Source organism: Anabrus simplex, chromosome 1 (assembly GCF_040414725.1).
Source record: "Anabrus simplex isolate iqAnaSimp1 chromosome 1, ASM4041472v1, whole genome shotgun sequence".
Classification (NCBI taxonomy): Eukaryota; Metazoa; Arthropoda; class Insecta; order Orthoptera; family Tettigoniidae; genus Anabrus; species Anabrus simplex.
The window spans coordinates 1181769210-1181788944 of NC_090265.1; the positions used below are offsets into that span (position 1 = coordinate 1181769210).

A 19735-nucleotide genomic window follows, 5' to 3' on the forward strand; every position below is an offset into this window, starting at 1 on the left:
CAGGCAACAAGTACAGTAAAGCTCTTCGACTTTTTGAATAGGAAACTTATTCTTCCTACAGATTTTGAGACGTATAAGTTCATCAACAACGGAAGTGTTTGAAAAACCGAAATAGCAAACCCATCTGCCACAAAGTTCTACATGTGTGAATTTGCTGCTTCGAGTCAAGACATGCTAAAACTAGTGTTCAGAATCAGCTATCAGCGCCAAACGGAGAAAATTTCAACTACTACATATAACAAGTGAGCAGGCACATTGCCCAGGCTTAAAGGACATTGTAGTGGGCTATAGTCTAGCAATACCCTGATATCTTTCTTTTCATTCACAGCTTTCAATGGGACTACAACCTAATTTGTAACTGAAAATGATAGGGTTTATATTTCACATGAATGACAATGAAACACATTTTGCAACAATGAATTCTAAATAGTCTATTATTGGTTTTACGTCCCACTAACTACTCTTTTATGGTTTTCGGAGACGCCGAGGTGTCTGAATTTAGTCCCGCAGGAGTTCTTTTACTTGCCAGTAAATCTACTGACACGAGGCTGACATATTTGAGCACCTTCAAATACCACCGGACTGAGCCAGCATCAAACCTGCCGCCTCAATTGTTTCAGCCACTCAGCCACTCAGCTGGGCTACTTTTAATTCTAACAACTTTTCTGTTCCATCCTTTCTTCTTTCTTCATTCCACTTCCCGCTCTATTAATCATTTCCTAACTAAAAAAAAACATTCTTTTGCCTGCTTCAGTCATTATTTATATTCTGTTCAACACCTATTTTTTCTATTAACATCTTTGTTTCTCTCTTTTTCTTTTCTGCATTGAACTGGGTTTTATAATATCACTTACAGTTCAGATCATTATAAAATTTAAATTTATACCTTACACTACCTAAAGAAATCACACGCTGTGTAAATGCGATTCTCAACTGTTCTAATATTGTGCTTTTTAACTTTTTTCTTTTCACAATTTTTTTTTTTTTAATGTCAACTGTTCTGCATCTCCAAACTTCAAGAATCTGACATACAAGATTTTATAAACCTTACTATATATTTCTATTGTCAAATATATTACAATGTATTATACGATTTCATGCCTAGCAATGTTTACAAACTTGATCCCAGAGCTATTTAAATTTTTCATTGAGTTTCATAGACATTTAAAAACACAGTGCCATTAGCACATAAGTTTTACTGCTCTCCAAGAACTTATGTCTAGCTTCATTTATATGATTGATCCTCGACCTCTTCAAGATTTTAAGAATTTCCAACACGCAGTGCTACCGCTAAAAGTGTTATAATACTTCATGAACTACAACTAGTAGAATATTTAAACATCACCTATTATTTTCCTGTGCATTGTTTTTTATATTTTATGTGATCAGCTGATGATGACCCGGAACAGTGGTCGAAACCAGTACCGCTTATAATCAATTAGTAATGTTGTTATGTTCTGAACACGTTACTAAATATATTTATTCAGTACTTAACATTATTTTATTAGGATATGCATTTGTTACAAAGCATGGCATATCTATTCATTACTAGCGCACTCACTGTATTTTTTTAAAAATACACTACAAAATGTAACATTAAATTTCTAATTCTACATGTACTGAAAAGATTTAACCATTATGTAACTTCTTTCAATTTAATTGTAAAAATGTAAACTTAATTAATTAGTCTACCCTCATGAACTGAATCAACTGGAGACCAACTGATAACAGTATTGAACCAATTAAGTAAAAAGTGCTTGTGGCTTTATGTCACACCGACACAGATAGGTCTTATGGTGACGATGGGATAGGAAAGGCCTAGGAGTTGGAAGGAAGCGGGCATGGCCTTAATTAAGGTACAGCCCCAGCATTTGCCAATTACATAAAGGTAGGGTAAGGAGGATAGCCAACTTCTAACAACTAGAAGATAATAAGCTTAGTGATGTTTTGGATGTATGCAAAAAGATGTAAGTACAGTGTGCTTTTGAATAAAAGTGAGATCATTCTGAACGTATCTATAAAATCATGTCATCTGATAAAATCATTCATTCACTTACTTATCCAACCAGGGCTTTATTTAACTACTGTGCAGATCTTTTTCTTTCCTCCTTTACCCCAAAATCTAAGCCTATATTGTAACATACATGTTACATGTACCAAAAGAATGGAAATAAGAAAAATAAACTGAACACCTTTGAGATAACATATGAAATAATAATAATAAACAAATGAATCCTGTTCTTTGAAGGTTAAAGTTTTCCTTATACAGCTCTTTGTTGTTTCTTTTTTTGTTTTTTCTTTTTTTTGTTTTTTCTTTTTGGGGCTGAATTGTGGTGAAGTGATAGAACTTGCTTATCTTTAAAATGTTATCCATTTTTTTTTTCTGAAGGCTTTTGAGTGTATTAAGTGATTGAACAAAGAAATAATTTCTGTGATGGTGTTATACATCTTTTGTAAGTGTTTTTATAGTAGTGATTACAGTGGCTTTAAGACAAAAATTATAAAAGTAATTATCATAAATATATTCATTGGAAACTGCTGCCTTGTAGACATGGTAGGGGACTATCAAAGGCTAAGGGAGTAAATCCTAACAGAAAATCCCCTAGTACATTAGACCTAGCAAGCCAGTATAAAGAGTAAAGCTGTAGTTGCTTTCAAGAATAGAAAGAGCATCATATCAAAAAATAACGGGACACACAGGCCTACACAAAACGATGGGCCATGTGATGATGCATACATCATGGAAAAGACTACAAACTCGAATATAATGAATATAATTAGCCTAATTAGAAAGGGTGAGGAATTACTAGATCTCATGGAAAGGAGATCAATATCTATCCTTGGCCTGAGTGAGACCAAATGGAAAGGTAAAGGGAAAAAATAACTCAGGAAAAACTATACCCTTTAATGGCACGGTAACAATAAGCAAATGAGGAATGGAGTTGGGTTGATTGTGTCAAAAGACTCTGAGAATATTACTGAGATTTCATATGTCAATGAGAGGGTCATCAAAGCAACAATACATTTAGGGAAAGAAGTGCACACTGTTACAGGTGTATGCACCTCATACTGGTTGCAGGCAGGACGATAAGAACAAATTCCTGGATAACCCAGAACAGACTGTTGATGGCGAGAAGGCAGTGATAATTGGAGACTTGAAAGCTCAGATTGGGACTTTAAGGAATGGTTATGAGAGGGTGTTGGAACCACATGGCTATGGCAATTGAAATTTAGAGGAAGAGCATCTCCTTGAATTCTGCCTGAGGAATGGTCTGATGGTGAAAAATAGCTGGTTCAAGAAAAGAGCCGCTCACAAAATTACTAGGTACAGTTGGAACGGACAAGTCTGCTATTGATTATGTCATTACAGATGAAGAGAGGAAAAGTCTTATAACGGATGTCAAAGTAATTCCCAGCGAGAACCTTAATAGCGACCACTGGCTATTAGTGGCAGACCTGAAAGACATCCAGGTACCTAAAGTAACAACAAGGAGGCATCCAAAAATCAAAGTATGGGAACTCCTTGACAAGGAAAAGAGAACTGAGTATCAAGATCGGATAAAAAGACAGCTACCAACTGATTAAATGAAGAGCAGAGAAGAAGAATGGACCAGACTGAAGAACGTTCTAGTGAAGGAAGTCATTGAAGTGTGTGAGAAGACAAGCGCAAAAGTACAAGAGAAGCAAACACCCTGGTGGAACAAAGGTGAAAAAAGCCATAAATGATAGAAATTTGGCTAGGAGAGAAAAGGACTGTGAAAAACTAAAGTCACAGGATATAAGGGATGAGGTGAAGATCAGAATCCTTGAACAAGTGTACCGTGATAAGAAAGTGAAAGCCTAGAGAATAATTAAGGAGAAAAAGTTGAAGTGTTGGGACGACTTCACTCAGAAACTGGAGGAAGACAGCAAAGGAAACATGAAGTCGCTGTACAAAGTGGTCAAAAACAGGAGAAAACCAATGGACACCATAAAGGCTCTTGAAGATAGCTATGCAAATGTGATCAGGAAAGAGAGTGGCATCAGGCAGGTCTTGAAGAGGAATCACTGTGAGAATCTGCTAAATGGGACAACAGAAGAGCTGAAGAACACAAAATCAGTTGTGGAAGAATACACCGAAGAACCTCCGATAACATGGATGGAAACAGAAACAGCCTTGAAGAAAATACCCACTGGAAAATAACCAGGATATGATGACGTTAGCGCTAAGATGATCAAAGCGGCAGGGATACAAGGTCTACAGTGGTTGCATAGAGTACTCGGTGCAGTTTGGAATGACAATAAGATACCTGCAGACTGGAACAAGGGTGTAGTCATCCCACTATACAAGAAATGAAAAAGGCTACAATGCACAAACTACAGAGGAATAACTCCCCTATCACATGGGCTGAAAATCCTGAAAAACATCATCGAACAGAGACTGAGAATAATTTTAGAGGAGCAACTAGAAGAAGAGCAATATGGCTTCAGAGCTAACAGGTCAATGGACCTAATTTTCAGCATCCGAATGTTAATAGAAAAACACTGGGAGAAAGGCAAGGATCTCTTCATGGTTTTCTTGGATGTCGAGAAAGCATATGACAGTGTGACAAGAGAAAAGATCTGGGATTGTCTAAGAAAGAGAAATGTGCCTGAAGGATTAGCGAGGAAAATTCGGATGTTATATGAAGACTGTACAAGCTGCGTGAGGGTTGGTGGTGGTTATTCATCCTGGTTCCAGACCAAAAGTGGAGTACAACAGGGAAGTGCACTGTCACCACTACTGTTCATCACTGTGATGGATGAAATAATGAAATCCATCAAAGAAACATCATTAGGTGTTGTGATCTGGGGAGACTCAAAAGTAGAGGTTCTATCAAAATTAAATGTTTGGAAAGCCAAGTTCGAAACATTCAACCTAAAGATCAGCATGACTAAGACCGTAGTGATGGTAGTGAGCAAGGATCACACTAGCAGACCAACTGCTGGAATGTGTAGAAAGCTTCTCCTATCTCATCAGCATACTCTCTAGTGATGGCCTAGTCACAAAGGAGATAAACAATAGGGTGAAAAAGAGTTCCCGTTTCTACCAACAAGTGAGGATGCTTCTTTGGGATACCAAAGTTCCAAAGAAGGCAAAATTAACCATGTTCAACAGCTAATTTGTACCAGTACTGACATATGGTATTGAGACATGCACCCTAACCTCGTGAGACTTGTCAAGGCTACAGGCTTGAGAGATGAAGTTCCTGAGGTCTACTAAAAAAAAATACCAAGTTGGACAAGATAAGAAATCAGGAGGTGTGAAAGAGAAGTGGTATAAAGACATCGCTACCAGATCGAGTCAGCAGTTCTAGACTACGGCGGTTCGGACGTGTGATGAGGATGGAACAAGAAGGAATGGCCAGACAGAACCTAGAGAGAGAGGTGACAGGAAGAAGAATGGTGGGAAGGCCCAGAACACGTTGGATAGACATTGTTAAGATGGACATCAAAGACAGGGGATCAACAAGAGCAGACGCCATGCAGAAGAAGAAGAAGTACATGAATTGAATGGAACGGAGGAGGCTCATTAATAGTACCTGGGGAACTGGAACTGTGAAATGATGATGATGATGATGATGATGATGATGATGATGCTGATGATGATGATGATGATTTTGAAGCTCAAAACATAGGAATGATTCACTTCAACTTACCCTCTGGAAAATTGCATATATTTGCCTATAATATGAACCTTAAGACACAAATATTGTAGAACTGGAAAATATTCTGGGACTCTTGTGATAATGTACTGAACAAATTTTACAGTGCAATGATTCAAGTCATATATTGTTTAATTTGATGGTAAAAGATATTTACAAATTTAATAAGTATGATGGGATAATGAACATACCACAAGGGGAGGCAACTACAGGCTGCGTGAGGCGGGTCTCTCCGGCAGGTGGAACACTCAGCATTATAGTAAGAACTGATCCCAGACTTGTTCCAACCCACAAAGTAGGAAAAGTTGAAGGATCTGTAATAAATTAATAACATACATGAACCATCACTGACACACAGATTTATTATATACAGAGAATATACAGGGTGATCAGATGGGCTTTACTCTGGCATGCAGTGTTTCTATTATGGGTAAGTGTGCACTCAGAAAATCCATACAACAGTAACACAGAAGAATTTTCAGAAGTTCATTACGTTCCAAATTATTAAAGGTGTCGAAACTGCCTGGTTTCATTCTCCACATATTTTTGGCACCTCATTATGAAATGATTCATCACTCACTGTAGTACATGTTGAAGAACCCCAACAATTTCCTAATGAATATTATGGTTCAGTTCTTGTATGGTGTGTGGGTTCATCTTGTACATGGCATTTTTTAATTTACCCCAGAGATAATAATACACGGATAAATCAGGGGACCGAGAGAGAAAGAGGGGGAGAGGCACAAATCCCAACTAGTAAATAATTCTTCTCTGCAAAAACTCTTTGAGCATTTCTCAAATGGAATTATTTGCAGTGAGAACAGTTGCAGTGTCCTGTTGAAAAAATGCAATTCAGTTGATTATCTGAATAAGTGGGTTAGAATTGTATTTACATAAGTAACAGAATGAACTGTATTCTCAAAAAATAATAATAACAATAATACTAATGGTCCTATGATTCTTTCACCACGATGGCACACAATACACAGATATTTGTGTCATGGAGGGACACTTCATGTACAAAGTCATGTTTAGCAGCGCTCCAGTAGGCATTGCTTTGTGTCACGACCATTGATGTGAAACCAGGCTTCATCCAGAAGTATATTAAATGTGGATCTATTTTCCCATTGTATACATTTTCAAAACTCCACTCATAAAATGTGCTCCTACATAGAAGGTCACCTGGTTAAAGAGCATGTGCCACAGTAAATGATACAGCTTTAACCCTTAACTATGGACGTGCGGTCAACATGACCGCAGTGGAAAAGTAAACACGTGCCACACCTCGCTTATCGCCCTGCCAGTATATTTGCTTGCAGTACCTTTCTATTTTAAGATGACCTCTCCACTGTATTTATCTTATCTGTCATAAATAACTGTGCAGCTGCGATAAGAAGCTGATGAGTTTCATAGCGGCCTGGGTGACCGCACGTCCATGGTTTGAAGCAGTCTTCAGTTGATAGTGCTGTGTGTAGCAATGAGTCAGCGTGCAGGTACTTCGGCGAGTGTCCGAACATGTGATGCAAATTACGAAGGAACAATTACCGAGTGGTTTGAAGAAGACATGAGTGATGTGGACGATGGTGATAGTGAAATAGAGAGTGATCACAATACCGATACTGAGACTGAAGGAGAGGGAGAAGAAGAAGAAGATGAAAGTTCCGCGCTACTGCCTGATGATTCACGTTCTAAGTGTTTTTATGGTAGAAATAGGTACAAATGGTCGTCTGCGGAACCTCCACAGAATGTGCGTACACCTCGTCACAATATCGTGATTCACCTTCCCGGTTTGCGCCCTTCAGCTCGAGTTGGAAACAGTGTGGATCCTGTTACGGCATGGACACTAATATTTAGTGAAGAAATGGTGAACTTACTAGTGCGATGGACAAATGTGAAACTCAGTGCAATGAGAAGTAATTACCGAAAGTCTACCCGACCAGAATTACAAAATGTTGACGCAGTTGAAATGAAAGCTTTTCTAGGCCTTCTTATTTATTCGGCGGTTTTCAAATCTAACAAAGAGGACATCGCTTCAGTCTTCGCAGCTGACGGTACGGGCCGTGAAATATTTCGTGTTGTGATGTCAGGTACAAGGTTTTCCATTCTCCTGTGCAGCCTGCGTTTTGACAATCCTGAAGACAGAACGCAGCGGAGAGAGACAGATCCTATTGCACCCATATCTGAGCTTCTGAATATGTTGATTCAGAACTCTCAAAGGTGTTACTCCATTGGCACAAATGCAACAGTAGATGAGATGCTAATTGGTTTCAGAGGTTGGTGTAAGTTCAGAATGTATATTCCGAACAAGCCTGAGAAATATGGAGTGAAATTGATGTGCCTAACCGATTCGAAAAATAGTTATTTGTACAATGCATATATTTATGCAGGGAAGGACACTGATGGAATAGGTCTTTCAAGGGAAGACAGAAAATTTTCAAAGCCAACTCAGGCAGTTCTTCGTTTATCGGAACCAATACAGGGTACAAATAAAAATATAACAGCTGACAATTGGTTCACCTCAGTGGAGCTTGTTCAGGAGCTGAGGAAAAGGGGACTCACTTATGTTGGGACAGTAAGAAAGAACAAGAAGGAAATTCCAACTAACTTCTTGCCTTCCAAGCAGAGAAAGGTCGGTTCCTCTGTGTATGGCTTCACGAAAGACATAACTCTTCTCTCACACGTTCCGAAAAGAAACAAAGCTGTTTTGTTAGTATCCTCTATGCACCATGGGAAAGCAACTGATGCGGACACAGGGAAGGAAGAGATGATTCAGTTTTATAATTCTACGAAGTCTGGAGTAGATACTTTGGATCAGATGTCAGCCAACTACTGCACAGGTAGAAGAACAAGAAGGTGGCCGATGGCAGTCTTCTTCCGTATCGTCGATATTGCAGCCGTGAATGCGAATATCTTGCATCAGTCCTATCGCGAGAGCCCCCAAATGACCAGGCAACATTTTCTGAAAGAACTTGCTGCTCAACTCACTAGGCCACACATGATAAGAAGATTATCAAATCCCAGGATCCCAAGAGATATTCGAGGCGCTATCTCTAGAATTTTGAGCATCCCTGCGGAGCGTATCAACATTTCCGAGGAGAAGCTTGAAAAACGGATAACTTGTCGTCTGTGCCCACCAGCAAAGAAGAGAAAAACATATTACAAGTGCTACAGATGTGAAAAACCAGTATGCTTGGAGTGTACAAGGAAGATCTGCTTCGAATGTGTCGAGTGAGAGTAACACTGAGGGCCAAGTTCAGTGCTTGCAATTTCCACCCCAACAAGAGATCAGTCTAATGTGTCGTTAATTTTCAGTGCAGTGGTTATCAAACATCTTTAATACCCAAGTTAGGGTCAATTTTGTTGATAGTGTAAAGGATATGTGTGTGTTTAAATGGAACAGTGTATTCTGAATAACGAAAATTGCTGCAACTGCAATCTGAAGGTATAAGGGTTATACAAATTAACAAATGGAAAATATTTTTGTGGTTTTGGGTTCAATAAAGTGTAATTATTCAAATAAAAGCAGCTAGCAATTTATCTCATTAACCATCCCTTCCGTAGTCAAATTAATTTTCATGCGGTCTCAGTGACCTCACGTCCAAGTTGATGTCACTGAAAATGTACGTTAATAGTTAAGGGTTAAGTGTAACAATTTAGTAGCCTTTTGCACAGACCTACATGAGATTCCCCAGTTGTTGTGCAAGACAACAAAGTGATCTTTTTTGGAGAATATTCCAAACGATAACCAATATCATCTCATTTTTCTTCAATGAGAACCCTACGCTGTTATTTTGGTTTCCAGTTTCCTGAAATTTATTATAAAGGTTATGGACTGTTTTACTCCTTGGAACATCTACACACGGGAATCATTCTTGTCTTTGAACTTCACAAGCAGACTGAGTTAACACACATGAAAGTCACGCTATGTCACTGAAAACGCACTAGCCTTATTGCCCTTAGTGACTAATTACAGAATTAAGGATAGAACACCACACATACACACTTAAGAACAGCTGAAATACGACTGCGACACCGGACATACATATAAGATCAGCTTGCAGGGATTCACGTGGGCATAAAACAAAAGGCCATAGTTAGAGAACAAAACATGTGATTGCAGACCATGTCATCCTCTTCCGAAGCAGTAGCATTATGAAAATGTTGCAAAGTTTGGGCTGGGAAGACTTGGGAGAAAGGAGACGAGCTGCCCGACTAAGTGGTGGTATGTTCTGAGCTATCAGTGGAGAGATGGCATGGAATGACATCAGTTGACGAATAAGTTTGAGTGGTGTTTCTAAAAGTAGGAAAAATCACAGTATGAAGATAAAGTTGGAATTCTGGGAGATGTTCAATACATTTACAAATTCTTTGCAATTATTTCATAAAAGACTAGGTAAACAACAGGTAGGGAATCTGCTACCTGGCCGACTGCCCTAAATGCAGATTAGTGGTGATTGATTGACTGATGAATGACTGACGCATGGCTAACAAGCTGGGAGCTCACCTATAGGAAAAACACTGCGTGCGGGAGTAAAGTATATCTGATCACTCCGTACATTCAGAACCTACAATAACCTGCTTTATTATTTTTTTTTTTTTTTCAAACTTCCTGCTACAATACTTTCAAATTAAAACTCTGCTAACCGCAAAGACCTCATAGTGACCACCTGCCACTAAGTGGACTGAGTTCTGACTAATGACAATTCCAGTACAGTCTGTACCAGGAGACCACTCGCTATGTCAACCAGGAGGAGCTCACTCGCTAATAGATCTATATAACCAGTAGCATTTTAACTTGAAAGCATCTGTATTTATTTCTAAATAGTTAATTGGAACATACATACATACATACATACATACATACATACATACATACATACATACATATGACTGTTATGCCATTCTTGATTGATAAATTTCATTTTTATTCCGTATTGATAGTCACCATAAGTCATAAATGAAAGAGAAGTTCCACCTAATCAATAGTATGTCTGAATAAGACATTCTGAGCCAACCCAACTTTCACTCCCATACAGCAAAGTTGGTCTAAAAACAGACCCTGTAGAGATAGTATTGATTAGGTGGAACTTCTCTTTCATTTATGACTTATGTTATGCCATTCAGCGCTCAGTCTGCAAGACTCTGAATTAACTGAATGCCTCCATAATCCTCCATTTGTAAATAGCTCTGTGGCCTTGTTTAGTTCCATAATTCATATCTATAAACCATTAGAAACAGAGTGAGTCTAACCATTTTCTTTTTAAATCTCCCTCTACTGAGAAGTAGCGGGTTTATGCATACACCTTCATCCACCGGGCGAGTTGGCCGTGCGTGTAGAAGCGCGCGGCTGTGAGCTTGCATCCGGGAGATAGTAGGTTCGAATCCCACTATCGGCAGCCCTGAAAATGGTTTTCCGTGGTTTCCCATTTTCACACCAGGCAAATGCTGGGGCTGTACCTTAATTAAGGCCACGGCCGCTTCCTTCCAACTCCTAGGCCTTTCCTATCCCATCGTCGCCATAAGACCTATCTGTGTCAGTGCGACGTAAAGCCCATAGCAAACAAAAAAAACACCTTCATCCATTCAGTTTATTCCCCACTTCTCCTTTATCTCCTCATTCTGATTATCCTCCTGTCATTGTTCCCACCTCTTGTAGCAGCGATCATTCTCACTACTTTCATGTCTGAATAAGACATTCTGAGCCAACCCAACTTTCACTCCCATACAGCAAATTTGGTCTAAAAACAGACCCTGTAGAGATAGTTTTGACCAGGAGCTGACTTCTTTCTCACAGAATACTGCATTAGCTTTGCTGCATTTGATTTAATCTCACTTGCTATATTACAATCCTGCAAGAACACACATCCTAAATACTCGAAATGATCTACCTGTTCCAGCCTTATATTCCCGACCTGACATTCAGTTCTCTCAGTTTTCTACCCTACTGACACCACTTTAGTCTTGGAAAGGCTAATTCTCATACCATACTCACTGCACCTATTTTCAAGTTCCAAGCTTACAATAAACCACTGATTGCACCCTCCCTTCCAAAATGACCGTGAACACCTTATTGCATATACTAATCAATGAAATACCTTGATAGTTGTTGCAACTGAATGACCTGCATAAGCAGAAATGTATCAGGAATAAGAAGTTGTTGTAATCTTCTTGTTCCCTTTCTTATAGATAGGTGCAATTAGTGCTTTCATCCAATCAGACGATCCCTTATGAACATTCCATGCAAATCTTATCACTACTCTGTGAATCCATTTCATTCCTGCCTTCCCACAATATTTCACCTTTTAAAGTCTACTGTAATTTCATCTATTCCTGCTGCTTTATGACATACGTAGTTTATTTATCATCCTTTTCACTTTCTCAAGTGAAATTTCTCTAACATTATTGTCCTTCACCCCATGAATTCATTCGTTCAAGACATCAACTGAAAGATTTCCTTTAATACTGAGAAAATTTTCAAAATATTCCTTCCATCTGTCCAGTAGTTCCCTAATTTAACCTGATTTACCTAAAACACTATTAATTTCATTAGTTTCCCTTTTTAAGACACTTTATTACTCTCCAGAAAGGTTTCCCTGCCACTTATATATTACTACCAAAGTCTGCCAATGATTTCTTCTCGGACTCTACAATAATTTGTTTCCATTTCTTTCGTCTACATATGATTCCCTATCTGCATCAGTTCTTGTTTGTAGCTATTTTTGATATGTCTCCATTTCATGTTTACAAGCTACCCTGACTCCACCATTCCACCAAGATGTTCACTTTTTCCCATCTTTACACATAGTTGTTCCTAGGTATTCCCTTTCTGTTTCTAGTACAGCATCCCTGTATGCGTCCATTCTCTTTCTATATCCTGAACCTGCTGACTGTCTATTCTTAACAGATTCCTGAATTCAAAAGTTATTTATGATACAGTCTAGAATGGATCTGGTGCCCCTACCCTCACATTTGTAGCAATGAATAGCCTAATACTTGAAAATTTATTCATAACTGCTAATCCCATACTACCACAGAAGTCCAGTAAAAGCTTCCCAATCCTGTAAAATTTCCATATCTTCCCCACGTTTACCCAATCACCCTCTCATATCCTTCAGTTCTATTTCCAACTCTTGTATTGAAATCACCCATTAGCACTTCCCATTGACGACTATGATGGTGCTCAGGGGTTAATAAAATTTGACAACTTCACACACACGCACGCGCGCGCGTGCGCGCGTGCTGAGTACAGCGAGACAAATATCATCCTAATTCCTCCAACTACTAAATCTACCCACATCAGCCGCTCCATTACCTGCCTAACAGAAATTATGTTGCATGTAATAGTATTCTCGATGAACAAACCTACGGTACACTCTGCCCTTCCCTCCTAAGAACACTTTATAATCTCGTATCTGTTCCTTGTTATTTCCCCTTATCCAAATATCATTAATTGCTAACACATTCACATGCATCTTCTTTACTAACTCAGCCAGTTCTACTTTCTTTCTCCCATAAGCCCCATTAATATTGACTGCTCGCCCTCAAATTCCATTTCTTTCCCAAAGTTGTTTCCAAGGAGCCCCTCACCTTTCAAAGGGAAGAGGGGCTCAATTACTCCCATAGGTATGAGGTTTGCTTAAAACTTTGGAAGCATGTTTAGTAAAAATTCTGTGAAGCAGCATGCTACCCTCCTTATATATAGTTCTAGTGAGAATCTCTCCTCTAAAAGGTTAGGGACCACTAGTAGATAGTGTAGTCCTAGCTACCTGAGTATGAAAAGGGCCATGACTCAGAATATGTCTGACATGCCCACTGCTATTCCATAGCAACTGGTATCCCAAATCTCAGGACAACTTACTAAGCCACTTAGCCACTCACCATGGTCACAAACTAGGACGTAACTACAATAGCCCACACCATGAAACATTTGGCTAACGGGCATAGAGAAAAAATTTGTATTTGAATGAAGTAATGAATGGCGTATGGCTTTTAGTGCCAGGAGTGTCCAAGGACATGTTCAGCTCGCCAGATGCAGGTCTTCTGATTTGACTCCCATAGGCGACCTGCACGTCGTGATGAGGATGAAATGAGGATGAAGACGACACATACATGCAGCCCCCATGCCAGCAAAATTAACCAATTATGGTTAAAATTCCCAACCCTGCCGGGAATCGAATCCGGGACCCCTGTGACCAAAGGCCAGCGTGCTAACTATTTAGCTATGGCATCAGACTTTGAATGAAGTGAAGTAAGTTAAGCAATAACTATTATTAATGGTCCAAACCACCAAATCTTTTACAATGCTACATCTTCCAATAGCAGTAATGAAGAAAAATAAACTTGATTTACTAATGTAAAATAAACTTTCATAAGAAATCTTCTAAATGAATTAGGCACCTTTCTCTAGCCCAACAGCCATTCACAATTAAAGATCTAGTTTGTAAGATCAGCCTTTCAGAGAAACAATTATAGCTCACAGCTAATAAGTAGTCTTCACAGGCTAATGCATTTTGTATTGAAAGTTGTTTGGTTTAGCTACCTCTATTAGTTTGACACTCTAAAAACACTTTTAGAAGACTAGTTCAGTATTAATCCTCAATATAATAATTCATTACTTCTTTTAAAAGAATTCTCAAAATAATTAATTTAAAAAGTTAACAGACTAGCAAAAATAATATACAGCATCATCCAATTATAAAATGACTTGGTACTTGCAGAAACAGCATCAGCCAATAAGCTTGCTCATGGCCAACTGCACTAGACAAGGATATAGAATGACAGTCCAATATTTTCTAATGCACTTAAACTTATGTGTCAAATTGAGTGGCTCAGATGAGAGAGTCCAGATTAGTGGGTTCAATCCTGGCTCATTCCAGTGGTATTTGATGGTGCTCAAATATACCAGCTTTGTGTTGACGAATTTACTGGCACATAAAATGAATTCTGTGGAACAAAATTCCAGCACTTCTCTAAATACTGTAAAAGTAGTTAGTGGTATCAGATGATGGACAGTGTGAAAAGTAATGGAAGATACTGGAAGACTAAAATGATGGGAGAAGACAGATCGGCTTGGAAAACGCAAGTGAAAACCTGCTGATAGGCAGAGAACCGATGATGGTGATTATTATTATTATTATTATTATTATTATTATTATTATTATTATTATTATTATTATTATTGTTGTTGTTGTTGTTGTTAAAAATATATTTACTCACCTAGGTCAAGGAAAGAAATTCTGGAACTACAAGCCTTCATTTCTCACATATTTCTAATGTCTATTTATGAAATTATCCATTATGAGCCTTAGTTTTCTGTGATAAATTGATCTGATGGTGGATATTATCCTTCAGTTCAACCCAAATGTATAAATTTGTCTTATAAACATTATCTTGTAATATTCATCAGAGATAATAGTCACATGGGGTTAAATCACAGGACTGTATAGGCCCCTTTGTTGTTGCTGATAACTCTACTATTAAACCATGAAACTGACTTTCAACTTATTAGTTCATGTCATGTCGTGTCATATCAAGTCTTGTCTTCTCTTTAGAGAAAGGAGACACGGCAGAAAGTTGGTAGAAACAAAGTGAGCAATTGTATAGAAAGAAATAACTAGATTATAATACACTGGAAAGAGAAGAGGCTATTAATGTTGATGAGATGGAAGAAAATTCGATACAGCATGAAATACAGAAATGAATATGCATACCATACTAATTTTATGCTCAATATTGGAAAATGAAATAGATAGGGGAATGAGAAGAAAGGTAGAAAGAAAGTTGCAAGAGGAACAGCATGGCTTTAGAAGTAGATAACCTACAGTGAACACAATCTTCAGCATGAGGCAATTAATGGAAAAGAATTGGGAATATGGAAAGGATCTGCTCCCGACATGCATAGATGTAACAAAGGCATACGATAGTATTCTCGGGGAGAAAGTTTGGGAAACTATGGTCAAAAAGAGACTGGGTACACAAACTGCAGAAATGGTGCAAGCAATGTACAACAACTGCATCAGCAGTGTACAGACTTCAGTTGGGAAGATGGAATGGTTTAGAAATGAAAATGGACTAAGGGAAGTGTGCACCTCTTTTGTTTTCAATGGTTATGGACAAAATCGTAAAGGAGACAAAGGAAGCATACAGGATTAGGGAGATGAAGTTATTACTATTCACAGACAACATTGTGGTCTGGGGAATGAACACCAAAGAAATACGAGAACAACTTGATGCACGGAATGAGAAAATTGAAAAGGATGGTATGAAAATCAGTGCAGAGAAAAGCAAGACCATGGTTATATCAGGAGCAGAAAGACAAGGGAATGGCATTGTGAAAATTGGTGGTCAAGCCTTGAAATAGTGGACAATTTCAAATCCCTAGGGAGTGAATTAATGCAGAATACAAGGCGGGTCATGGAGATTAGCAAGAGGGTGCAATAGGGTAATGCATTCTACCAGAATGTAAGAAACCTTATCTGGAATAAGGAAGTACCTAGGAAATGTAAAGAAATAATGTACAAAATGTATTATGCACCCAGGCAGCTCAGACTTGGACAATGACAAGTAGGAAGGAAAGTAAAATTCAAGCCAGCAAAATTAAATACCTAAGTATGATAGGAAATACAAAGTGAGAAATTAAGATGTCGAAAGGAAGTCTGAATAGAAAACTGAAATAAGAGAATTGATAAAAATAAACTAAGATGGTCTGGACATGTAAAGAGGATGGATGAAAAAAGAAACAATATCAAAACAAATGATGGAGATGAAAGATGAGGGAAAGAAAGTGAGAGAGAGGCCTAGAACAAGGTGGATTGATTTAAGAAAAAAGAAGTGCAAGAAGAAGAAACCTGGACTGGGACTAAATGATGGAAGGAATGGTGAAAGGGACTAAATGATGGAAGGAATGGTGAAGGATAAAGGAAGTTGGAGAAGTAGCATAGAATCCCTAACTTGGCAGGAGATGAATAAGGGAAATGTAGAAGAATTATAACTGAAAGATGAAATAAAGAGCAATTCCATCTATATAGAATTTTTATGTCTGGAAAAGGCATTTTATAATGTTCACTGATTCTACTACTCCAAGATTCTGAAGACAATTTAAATATTAGTAAAATAAATCAGAGTTCAAGAAGGAATTAAAAGACTAAAATTAAAAATTACAAGACTAAAGACTTGTTGATGATGTTTTATCTGGGTTTGCAGATAATCTGGATAGATTTCTAAATGATATGGATACAGTATATGAAGAGTTTAATATGAAAATATATCAATCGAAAACAAATGTAGAGTAAAAAACAAAATGTAATACAATGTAATCAAACAATGCCAAGTGATGGGGGAAATGTCACATCAGGAAAAGAATTGAAGAAGGGATATAAATATTGATACGTAGGCAGTAAAATAACCAAAGATTCAAGGAGAATTTAAAATATGTATCAACTAAAACTTGTAACTTTGAAGTTTACAAGTCTGTCAAAAACACCAATTATAAAACTTGTAATACTATATATATTTTTCTATACATGTATGAGAGAGAGAGAGAGAGAGCATGATGGCCTGTAGTAATGTGAAATTTTGAACATAGGTAGATGAAAGAGGGTCCGAATGCACCTCAAAGCCTGATATTTCACTTTTGCTTTCATTGGTAAGTTATGAATGAAAAAACCATCAGAAAACACATGTTGAGTTTTTATGTTTTTTAAATGTTTTTCTATTTGCTTCACGTTGCACCAACACAGATAGGTCTTATGGTGACGATGGGATAGGAAAGGCTTAGGAACGGGAAGGAAGCAACCATGGCCTTCATAAAGGTACAGCCCCAGCATTTGCCTGGTGTGAAAATGGGAAAACACGGAAAACCATCCTCTAGGCTGCCAACAGTGGGGTTCAAACCCACTATCTCTCAGATGCAAACTCACAGCTGCGTGAACATAACCTCATGGCCAACTTGCCCGGTAACACATGTTGGAATATGACAATCCAACATGCTGTCACCAAGAATAATGTATAGATACACTGTCGTTGGGCAACGTACATAAGATAGGTAATACAAGTCAAGGAGCCATTTCTGTTGTGTAGGAAGTAGTGTTGGTTACTGAATGCATGATTCGAAGCAGTGTATCGATTCATTCAAGTGTCTGAGTGAATCGATTCACAGGAACGGCGAGCTCACGGCACACGATTCAGCTTACTCCCAGCGGACAGTGCTGAGTGGCGCACTCACTGGACGTTGACGGGGAGCCGAGCTTCCGCTGCAGCGAGACAGTGAATCATGGCACATCGAAAGAATCGTGAATGAGTGCGGCTCAGTGAGACACAAGATACACACGGCTCCTTATCAGCACACTGGACAGTGGACACTGGCGGAGAGCCGGGCTTCCTCTGAAGCAATATATACAGGGCCATGGTACACTGAAAGAATTGTACGCTAGATGGACTCCCGAGCTCAACTCATTTGAAAATAATACCCACTTGCATTCACTGTCCTCTTCTTACAGTGAGGTTTAAATAATAGATGGATTTATTTTCAGAGTTAAAAAGGTAGTCAAAACATAATTCTAAAATAGCTAATAAGTAGGAAGGCTATTAGGTTATACTATTTATTAGTTTAATGAATCTCAGTCTTATAACTTAGTAGACATTTGACAATTAATTAAACTCGACTCTAGCCTGCCCTATGACTATGAGTCATGTTCATGACCACTCAAAAGTACCTGTTTTATATTGGGAAGAACGGCTCAGCATTGTCTCAGTTCGTATGTCACATCGTTGCACAAGACTTCAATAATATGTGGACAGTAAGTGAGCCGACTGATGCAATAATTTAACCAACAGTATGTTGAATCAGAAAACCATTGGGCTACTGTACATCTCGGGTAGCCTAAACAAAATATGACAATTTAAAAAAATCCTTTCCTGATAGAAAAATACAGTACATATTTTCAAAACCGACTTAGAGAGTTGGACGTGCGGTTAGTATCCCGTAGCTATGCGCTTGTATTCGGAGGATGCTGGGTTCGAATCCCACCGTTGGCAGCCATTAAGATGGTTTTCCGTAGTTTCCCCATTTTTACACCAGGAAATCCTGGGACTATACCTTAATTAAGGCCATGGCTGCTACCTTCCTAATCCAGGACCTTTCCCATTCTGCGTCGCCGAAAACCTTCGATGTATTAGAGTGACTAGCATTTTTTTCTAAGAAAGGAGTTAATAGTATGAAGACCAGATGGCAGCAGCGAACAATGAATGCTGTTGCTGCTGTCTTACCATTACATACTACACCGATGCAGTAGGAGCGGTGACTCTAATGTGCCGTGAATCGGATCACTGTATCGATTCAGTAACGTGAACGGAATCAAATGAATCGATTCAGTAAAATGAAGCGAATGTCCCATCACTCCATTTTCGGTCCCAGACACGAAGAGCCACATTCAGTCTGTAGTATCCAGAAGTGTTTGTCTGTGTATATGTGTGCAATGTCCAGCCAATTCTACGCGACGCAGAGATCTGAAATTTTTAATATACGAAGGCACAGCATTCACTGATCACTCATGGCTGTGTCAAAGAGCAATTTTTGCTCCAAGAAATGAAGCTGTCAGCATCATCAGCAAGCAACTTTTACAAGAATACCCAGTGTTCTACAAATTTACAAATCTATCAGCACAGCATGTAATACAGATGAGGCTGTCAACTACATGACAGAGTTTTCAAACAACTTGGTGTCAAGTTACCCGGTGTACCCTCGAACATCTTAGAGCGGACGATTGTGGTGCCGATTGTCCTTCGCAATTATACAAATCCTCCTTCCCTCTGCAACAGGATATGACTGAAACTGATGCCGACTATTGTTAAAGCCACCATCATGATGGACATACTGCAGGTGAAGAGGTATTCATTCCTCAGATTGAAATAGTCTCTTCAGATATACTGTTTCAATTTATACGTCGGCAATTCCCCATTTGTTTCAGTTTCACTATGTGCATCAAAAAGGCACAATGCCAATTGATCTTTGGAAACTGTGCTTCTCCCATGGTAAAACACTTAATATAGTT

The 19735-nt window shown here is 38.5% G+C and overlaps 1 protein-coding gene across 2 annotated transcripts in view; it reads right to left on the bottom strand.

Annotated features, from left to right (window-relative positions):
• Tomosyn (syntaxin-binding protein tomosyn) overlaps positions 1 to 19735 on the bottom strand; it is a 1160105-nt gene that overhangs the window by 204342 nt on the left and 936028 nt on the right. For both annotated transcript variants that reach the window (XM_067137527.2, XM_067137528.2), the window contains exon 15: positions 5876 to 5998. In XM_067137527.2, coding sequence (XP_066993628.2) covers positions 5876 to 5998 — 123 coding nt within the window. The remainder of the gene's footprint in view (positions 1 to 5875; positions 5999 to 19735) is intronic.